Here is a 9,788-nt window from a genome sequence, read left to right as displayed (position 1 = left end):
ATTGTTGACAGGAGGTCAGGAGGTGCAGTAACAGTGAGGAAAAAAAAGCAGTTGTCTGGAAGATGTACCACAGTTGGATAATGATGAAGCTGAATCAGAGAATAAATGGATGATTGCCTTTCATGAATAACCTTTGTCCTTTCATCATTTTGCAACTATAAATCATGTTCTCTGGTATTTATTTTTCCTCTAGATTTTTCTTGTTTTGAACCTATACGCTGCCTGAGTCACCAGCACACCACAGCAGGACAAAGGCAAGAGAGAGGAGAGCAGTCCCCAGAAGGTCTGCGAGGGCTGTGAGGTAGGGTATTGAGTAACTGTCAGGGTCTTTACTCCTCCGCCACAGACCGTGCACCATACAGTCAGCTATGCAGAGCAGGGCGAAGACCTGAGGGACATGAGACATGAGAGTTACTGCAGACCAGACTGGTGATTAGGTATGCACAGAGGAATATCCCTGCACGTCTGACTCACCTGAATCAGGGAAGCAGACAAGAAGATGACAGTGAAGAGAGGACTGGGCCATGTATGGCCTCCTTTCATAAGGTGGATAGTGTGTAAAAAGATCAACTGACCGGGGATGACCAAAGAAAGCAGAACCTGGGCAGATCGATGGTTTGCTCCTGCCGAGACAAAGCTAAACATCAGATTGTGTGTGTGAGTTATGTGTGTATTAGATGAAGGGAAAAGCCTCATTTACAGGGTTTGAACATTTGATCTTGTTCATACCGGGCATTAACATGTATCTTTGGTGATCTGATCACAAGAGGACAGTTCACATTTAAATGGTAATTGAATATGTCTCCAGATGCTCCTCGGGTAGTCGGTTGGGATCACAAATGGACTTTGTGAGTATATGGGTCTGGGTAAGCCTCATAGGGAATTGTTACGGAAGCCGGTGCATCCAAACACCTTGGTTAATTGTGAAAGTATTGGAGCATCTTTAATCCATTACCATCGGATCACACAAGATGCATTTTCATTGTGTTAACAGGAACTTTGCTCTTTACCTGTACCAAAAAATGTGTGACACGGGTTGAAGCAGCTCCTGCGTCCTTCAGGAACCTCTCCATGTGAGTAATTCAAGTGCAAATTAGTAGAAATACGACTAGACTGAATAGAGACGAGGTTTCCTCCAATACCTGGTAAGGATAAAAAAATTTTTTTTAAAAAGGCAGGGGCATGGGCAACAGTGAGGCCATATTTTTATCTTGTGTATATATAGTCAGCTTTTGTGTGAAGACAAAATGTGGCATATGGATAAAAAAAAAAAGTCATAATAATTAAATAGTGATCCCTTTGTTTGTGAATCTTACCTATGATATGTCTCATGACTGAGGAGGACGACTGTGTCATCATTAGTTGGGACGCACCAATGTGGTTTCCAAAAGTTAAAGTAAAACTTCTCAGTATAGAGTCGGTGACAGTGTCAGATCTTCGATATTTCAATGTTTGCACCATAATGCATTTTAAGAATAAAACAAGAAACACTGCTTTTGCTAAAAGAAAGTTGGAGCTGCACTTACCAGATGGTTCAGATGTTTCAACATATGTCCTGTTGCCTTCACATGACTGCATGTATTTAGTTACAGAAGAAGACACTGTCCTCTCAGTACAAAGCAGATGTGGACAACATCTTGGTTGTAAGCTGTCACTTGCAACATGACATGGTCTCCTCTCATTTTACTTTTGTCACCTTTAACTCATGAGGAGAAACACCCTGTCACCCATACATGAGTGTGGGACAGGACTGCAGGAACCACAATTTAATCTGCGATTAGCGGTCATTTGTGAAGTGAAATGCAATTTTTAATTTGCAATCTGCATTTAACTAGGATCCACAAATTGCTTCTGTGCAACAGTCCCCTGCTTTAAACACAATAAAACACAGCATCAATACATGTGCGTGTGAAGATGTCATGTTTACTAAGGTCCATACATGCATGTATGCAGATCTCACATTAACTTGGGTCACACTGTATATTACAGTCGACATGCTCTGAAGGCCTGTATCTCCAGTCAAAACAGTGACACTTCCTTTACAACTGATAACTTTCTTGCCAGGAGGCCCCGTCCATCTTATCTTTATGTCCTCGGATGAAATAGACAAATGAAATATTTTTGGCAGTGCAGCCCAGAAGATGTTTTGGCTACTTGAAGTGTTCAGATGTGGAAAGATTTTATGATTTACGTCACTAGGAATTTACAGGTGTTCTCTGACAATATAAAGGATGGTGATTTGTGTGTTATCAAATGCTTAAGAAATGATTAAAGATTTACACAGGACGACAAAAAGAAGCACATGCATTAAGTCTTAATGCATGTGCTTCTTTTTGTCTTAATGATTAAGAGGACAACTCACCATTTATCACAGGAGCATAAACTAGGATTCCTGCCAAGTTTGGATCTGACACAATCTTGTCCAGAATAAGTCCTCCAATACTAAAAGAAAGACAACCAAAGAACATGCTTTTAGGAGCGTTACATATTATTTTTGTAAACCTCTGGCACTGCAAAACATAATTAACTCATCAAATAAAATCTGGGCTCAAAGCAAGTAAACATTTAGAAATAATGTTGATTTTGCATTCAGGCTAGAAACTAAAAGAAAGCTGCATGAAAGGCAACATCCTCAGAGGTTCAAAGAGTTTTTTAATCTGTTTGTGTTCTGGTGTATATTAAACTTTCTATTAAGATGAACATAAAACCATAATTATCCTGATAGTTTGTTGACAAAATAGCATAAATAAATAATAGCGCAAAATAGAATATGTATCCTTAGTAGTCTTACTCAGTAAATAGATGACAATGGAATTCAAATGTTTCTTATTAAACACAATTATACATTTAAACCAAAAAATTATTGGGGGTAGATGACGAGTGTTCATTTTAAAACGCAAATCCCTGGACTTAATAATGTTGAATGATGTAATTGTTATTATGTTCTATTTACTAATAATATAACTTAACAGTATTTATACATTTCAAAATGCACAACACACTTAAATGTGAAAAATGTTGTGTGTCCTGAATACATGTGTAAACTGAAAGCCAGTTTCCAGGCCGAGGTGCATACCTGCTAATAACCATTGCTGTCATGATTGGTTCCCAGCCGGTGCGCAGCAGGATGTGACTGGCTGGGTGTTTAGAGGCCACGACCACCCAGACGGGGATCAGGCATAAATATAATAGATCCACCAGGTACAACACATATGGATAAAGGTCTGTCACAAAGAAATAGTGATTATTTATACTTTCATTCTCCACCAGGAATCAGTCTTTAACTATGATGGGTCTCTGATTTTTGAGGATGGAGATTAAGGGTCACAAGTGCCATCTGTTGGCCAAAAGGGAAAGATGCATGCAATATGTGCGTAAAGTATATTGTACTTTACTGTTCTGTTGTACAACACAAGTCCACATTTGTCCTCATCTCTCTCACCCATGAAAGAGTAGAACCACTGACTGAAGCAGGCCAACAAAGCAAGAGTGATGAGATCTCCAAAGCTGGCTGCAATGGGTGTGGCCACGTTGTCAGGGTTTATTCCCATCCGCTTGGAGCCGATAATCACTCCTACCATAACAATACCTGGAGACAGTTAAAAACAAGTTAAAGGGGTTCACGAGTTTTGGTTACACTTAGACCATAGGATGCTCATTTTACTGGAGAACTCCCCCCCTTACTTCACATCCAACTTGGATGGAAGTAAAACTGAAAACCTCTTCATTTAAGAATAATCAAAAATCAAAAAAGGAAAGGAAAGCAGGGCCCGGTAATGCTTGATCAGAACACATTCTGCAAACAAAAATGAAAACTTAATTGGAGTGATGGCACCATAGTCCCTCAGTTCATACCTCCCTTTCTAAAAAATGTATTTGATTTAAAACAGTTTCTTGAAAAATATTATATATTTTCTTAAAAATGTGCAGAGTGGAGGCAAAAAATAGGACCAAGAATACCAGAACTAGCCTGAAGGTTGCCTTGTAAATAAAAAGCAGTGAAGAATGATGAACTGTGAGAAACTGTCCAAAACAGACAAGGACAAAAAAGAATGGACCACACAGAAACTCAGGGGTCAGAGGCTGAGAGCGAACTCTGTATTGTTTTTTTGTATGTGTTTAAACTAATAATGAGGATATGAAGCAATGTGTATTGCACAAATGTCAAGGATAATTGTTCAATGTGAAAATAAGTTGTGTTGTTACCTTGCAGCAGTGAAGCCACAAACACAGTTGAAACACTGGTTGAACACAAGAGTACTACATGATTAAAGGGAATCTTTCCTTCAGCCATCCATCCCAACACAGTCGCCATCAGGGAAGCTAACAGGCCAAGCACTGTGGCTTGTAACTGTAAAATTAATTGTGAAAAAAAATGTTTTTAGATCACATTCAAGTTATGGTTTAAGATCAAATCGACATAATTTTTCACTAAGTTATTCTTTCTGAAATGAAAATAATGTACCTGTTTGAGAGCCAAGTTCCCAATAATCAACATCCACTTTTCTCTGGCAGATTCCATTTTCCCTGCATTCACCTGACAACATGAGAAATACATGAACTCATTAACATGAGCATCTACTTTTCCATAACAGTTGGGAAAACTCTTGAAGCTGATGAGCAGCTGCTAAATGAAATGGGAACATCAGCATACAAATGTTATTCAAGATCTTACAAAAGGTTTTTTGCTTGATTTTTCTTTCTAAAAAATAGCTTTGCAGTGGCACCAACAATTTTGATATACTGTACTTATACTCCAACTTCAATCCTACTTAATAAGAATAGAGCCTCCAAGTACAATTTTTAGATTGCTTGTGAGCTTTGAAGAAGCATGCTGTCCTCCTACTTGCTTTGTATTTGTTTTTTGCATTGAAAATGCCTCAGTACCTCACTCCCAAGAACCTTCTTTTTAGTTTATTCTCTGTATGTTCAGTTACTCAAACCTCATTACTTTCCCCTGGAAATGAGGTGCTTAACATCAGGTAGATCATCCCAGATGACTAAAACAACCTCATCAAGTCAAGGAGGATGCCTACAGAAGTGGGGATGGAGCTTTATCTAAAATGTCACTGACAAAGGAGATCAGAGAGGATAATACCTTCTTCTTTAAACCAAGTCAGTCAACACAGGTTAAATTCTGGTCGTGACTCTTCAGATATGACCTGGATCACAGGAAATTGGCAAGAACACATATATTTTTGAGTGCCTTGAGTTGGTTTGCTATCTGTTTGTTTTCTGATTCAGCAGCCTCCTTATATTTGCATATAGAATGAGGTCCTAGTCATCTGTCTTTGATCTCTTCTTCACCGTGCACAGCAAAGAGCTCCTGCACTTCAAAATCTTCCCAGCTCTCCATGTTAATTCAATTGTCATTTACCCCCAATCTAGCTATGTCGAGAGGCCTGTAAAATATCACAGGAGCGCTACAGGAGATGGCCCTCCCCCTGCTGAGACAAACAAAGGCCCTGATTCATGACTTGAATGTCCTCTAGAGACAAATTCATGCCACTCACCCACTCTAGCCCAAAGATAGGAGCACCCATCACATCTCAGGCAATCACACTTCCACCCCCCCTCCAATACTCAGGCTGCACTCAAAACTCAACTCAAAACAAAACAGGAAAGCCCAGTGGATGTCTCCCCCTGCTATCTTAAAGCTTGTGTTGACTAACTGCCTCCAATCTTTAACAGATCACTGGAGCTGTTTAAAGTCCCCTCCTGCTTCAAATGCTCCACCATCATCCCAATCTCCAAAAAACCCTTCATTAGAGATTGAATACCATCCTTTGTACGACTGGTATTATGAGTAGTATGAGGCTGTAGCTCAGTCAGTAGAGTGGGTTGCACACTAATCGGAAGGTTGGTGGTTTGACCCCAGCTCCTCTTGTCCACATACCTAAGTGTCCTTGAGCAAGACACTGAACCCTAAAATTACTCCTAATGGTGTACCATCAGTGTGTTGTAAGTCGCTTTGGATAAAAGCGTCAGCTTAATGTAATGGTAGTAGTCCTCCTGACGAATGTCACAGTAAAAGTGCTGGACATACTACCATTTGCCTAAATGGATGGTGCAGTAAAGAGGGGACTCTGCTACTTATTAAAACATCGTGGCTACCCAGGGACAAGTGCAAGCATCCTGTTTGTAGACTTCATCTCAGTTTTCTTCACCATCATTCCAGAAACCCTCCCATTCAAACTCTCTCCCATCAACTGGATCATAATCTTCATGACAGGCAGGGAACAGCAGGTAAGTCTGTGGGGAGGACAGCTCTATGGACAGTCAGCACTGTTGCCACCCAGGGGTATATCCTCTCTCCACTACTCTTCTTCCTCTGGACCAGCGTATGCATCATCAAGTACCCAGCTATTAAACTCCTAAAGTATGCAAGACTTGGACTCATCCAAGACTGTGACAAATCTGCATATTGGTGAGAGGTTAAGTGGCTCTGGTGTGGTCAGAATAGCTTGAAGGTGAACATGGTCTCTGACCGTGTCAAAAACTGTCCTTAAGTACTTATGTCCTTACGTCCTTGATCAAGAGATGACGATGGATTTAGGGAGACACCCTTCAGCACTGCTTCCTCTAGAGACCTTGAAGTTTCCAAGAACTATATTTCCAAAAAACTGAAGGGTGAGACAAAACATCAATTCCATCCTTAAGAAGTCCCAGCAAAGGATGTACTTTCTGCAGAAAATGACATAGAATTATCTGCCACAGTAGCTGTTGATGCAGGTCTATATCGTAGTCATCAAATCCCTTCTGTCAACATCCATCACAAACTGGTTTGGACCAGCCACAAAACAGAGCAGCAACAGACTGTAGCGAACAATGACAGATAAACACATCATTGGTGCTCCCCTGCCGGCTCTCCAGGCCTCGTATTCTTCACGAATCAGCAAACAAGCAGTGAAGATCGTTACAGATTCCTCACACCCTGGACATAACCTTGTACAACTCCTCCCCTCTGGCAGCTGCTACAGAACCCTGAATGACAAAACTATGGAGATAGGATCTATGGCTAAATAATGTCTTCAAACTTCTGGCCACAATAGTGTTCAGCAAATCTAAACTAAATGGGCGTAAATATAACATTTGTCAAAGATGATATCTGGAGCCATTTATGAATCATATTATATTATTAGACACCCTTTCAGTTTCCAAGTCAGCATGATGTCAGATCTGAATTGTTGGGCTATTGTTGGCTTTAATTTGTCCTGCAGTATTCTGTACTGCAAGATGATCTACTGCTTTGGTCTTCACAGGTCAATGAGTAGCTTCACATCCACGATGCAAGAAGGCAGAAATAGTTTTGAGAAAGCGGTTGCAGTCAGCCAATCATTCTCCATCATTTACATTTCATATGTTTAGCTTAATGTTTTGACATGTGTGACCAATGTCTTTTGGTATTTCAGTAAAATAAGTTGTGGTAAGTGTATGCTGTCATTAAAAATATGGCCTGTGTGCACGTGTCTCTGTGTGTGTGCGTTTTCATGCACACACTCACAGCAGTCGAGAGTCGCGAGGCCAGAGTCATTTCCAAGTTCCCCTTCATGCCTAAGACAGCAGGGACGAGGATGAAGATCTCTGTGACTTCCAGGAACACCTCCCAGTTCTGCCATGAAAACACACAGGATGAAAATATACAGTCATAATCTTTTTAAAGAAGAGTACCCACAACCCAACACAACAAACACACAATTAGTTTCAACGTGCCACAATATAATGATCCTCGTTTTTCACTTTTTTTCATCTCTTTCTTTCTTGCAAAAAGACATTGTATGATCGCCTTGATTTTTGTCAAAACATAATCATTAACTGAATAGAAATGATAACCCACACTGGGAGATTACCAAAACTGTAAACCACTTCTGTGCTCTTTTCCCATTTCCTCACCTGAACCACATCAAGCAGCACCCCAGCAGAAACTGTCCCAAGTCCGGCCAGCAGAAATGGGACCAGCATCTGCAGCACCATGGAGCAAACTGACTCTGCAGGTGAACCTGAGCCCCCTGCATCCATTGCTCTTGTGGATCTGCTGAAACTTGACAAACCGTAGAGTTTTACAGGGAGCAAAAAGTCTGTTTCAGTGCCCTCTTGTGGCTCGTAATGGAGACTGGTGTTGACTGGTGATATATTTCCATCAGTGCTCAAATGTTGTGGAGTTCCAGAGAGCTGAGATAAACATGGGTTGGATCTGTATTGTTGACTCGTGTGTGTCCCACTTTGGGACTGTGTCTTCTCATGTGACTCTGGGAACGCCATGGTCCTGCTGCTCTGGCCACTGAGGCAGAGATCACAATCAGTTGGCCTAAAGACAAAATGAGCAACAAAAATAATAATTTCATTTGAAGAGCATTGGTTGAAAACAAGCTACAACTGAAAAATAAGATACATATGCAACCAACAAAGTGACAGGCCTCAATGGGACAGAGAAATAAAGCAACAGCAGTGAGGAAAAGGTGAAAAGCTGAAAAAAGTGTGAAAAACATAGAAATTTGACATGATATTTAAAAAGCACTTGCATGAAGAAATCAAGTGTGCCACTTTAGCATTTAGAAAGTGTGGCTGTTGCATGAAGCTGTTTCAGAGTCATCTGATGGCACGGATTGCCAGCATTATCATTCTTCATGCCTGTTTCCCATCAGAAACACTGAGGCTACATTGTCTGACATAGACAATACACTGCCTTTTGAATTCCTAAGAGATGACCAGGTATTAAACTGCTGAGGTTCTTGAGTTCCAAGAGAAGGATTGGACAAAATGTGTTACTTTTTTCACAAGCTGCAAAAATGTTGTTGACAGTGTGTCACAATGTGTCAAAAATAGTCAAAATAATCCACCTTATCCTGTTAACAAAGCTTAAAAGAGTAACTTCAGTGTTATAATGTATAGTTTAACTACAGTTTTGCAGTTAAGGAACTCAAACTTTGAAAAGTAAATCCATCCAGATTAAGATTTTAATGTTATCTATGAGGAGTCCCTTACTGCTGGACCCATGCAGATACAGGTGAATGTAAAGAAAACCAGGGTACATCAAACAGGGTTTCTACAGCTCAGCAGAAATAAACTCAAAGATTAAGATCAAAGCATTGAGGGCAAAAGAACTTGAGAGAAAGTTTTAATTATCATATAGAATTGATTTACAAAGCCTACTTTCTTCTGGAAAGTTAACGTCTCCAGCATCTCCTTGCTGACAATCACACTGGTGAACAAAGTTTAGCTATTTTGTTCAGTTTTGTATTAAATAAAGTAGGCTACTACATAGTTTTGCTAATTTTAGATAGAGTTAATCATTTTGTGTCCCACTGTAATCAATCAATGTGTTCATACCTTTTAATCTGATAGTCTGAGCAACATTTTGGTAGGTTGAAGTTGAATAATGAGCCAACAAAAAGTGCCTTACCCTTTTGTTACACCATAGGAGAAGATGAGGCATCTAATCTGGCACACTCCTGCTAACCGTGACTCTTCTTCGTGGCCTCTGTCATCATCTGAATGGTAGCATTACCCTAACCCTCCCACACACACAGAGACAACACATGTCTTACTCTCTCACTCTCTATCTTCACCCATATTCAAACACAGTGACAGTCTGTATTAGACAGCAGGACATACTTGACAGTTGTTTTTTTAAGGGCAGCTCAGTGCTGGCCAGTGACTGTATTACATCCTAGGTGTTATGGTTGCATTTACCAAAAAATAATGGACCAGAATTCAAAAGCAATACCTGTCCTTGGATGGGCTTTGTCAGGTAAATTATTGTGACACAAAGCCGTGGTCTCAGATAC

The 9,788-nt window shown here is 40.3% G+C and overlaps 1 protein-coding gene across 1 annotated transcript; it reads right to left on the bottom strand.

The window, feature by feature from the left end:
- Positions 1-211: 211 nt before the first annotated feature.
- Positions 212-9,460, bottom strand: slc41a2a (solute carrier family 41 member 2a). The gene is made up of 11 exons (XM_069162710.1): positions 9,404-9,460; positions 7,894-8,308; positions 7,505-7,612; positions 4,466-4,537; positions 4,207-4,351; positions 3,443-3,589; positions 3,077-3,224; positions 2,363-2,442; positions 1,011-1,142; positions 475-623; positions 212-388 (listed from the first exon to the last, which is right to left on the bottom strand). Exons 2-11 carry the CDS (start codon positions 8,260-8,262, stop codon positions 212-214), a joined length of 1,527 nt encoding a protein of 508 aa, XP_069018811.1. The 5' UTR covers positions 8,263-8,308; positions 9,404-9,460.
- Between the last annotated feature and the right edge of the window lie 328 nt (positions 9,461-9,788).

The sequence above is a fragment of the Embiotoca jacksoni genome, unplaced genomic scaffold, assembly GCF_022577435.1.
Source record: "Embiotoca jacksoni isolate LCO1_2020_lvr unplaced genomic scaffold, fEmbJac1.0.p SCAF_3, whole genome shotgun sequence".
Lineage (NCBI taxonomy): Eukaryota > Metazoa > Chordata > Actinopteri > Embiotocidae > Embiotoca > Embiotoca jacksoni.
Note: the sequence above shows the minus strand (reverse complement) of the source record. Positions and strands in the feature narration are given on the sequence as shown.

Bases quoted from the DNA above. Each gene is read 5' to 3' on its own strand.
- slc41a2a (XM_069162710.1), bottom strand. From the start codon at position 8,262: ATGGCGTTCCCAGAGTCACATGAGAAGACACAGTCCCAAAGTGGGACA. The intron at 4,538-7,504 runs GTGAGTGTGTGC...TCATGTTGTCAG, and splicing joins CCTCGCGACTCTCGACTGCT to GTGAATGCAGGGAAAATGGA. The intron at 4,352-4,465 runs GTACATTATTTT...TTAATTTTACAG, and splicing joins GGAACTTGGCTCTCAAACAG to TTACAAGCCACAGTGCTTGG.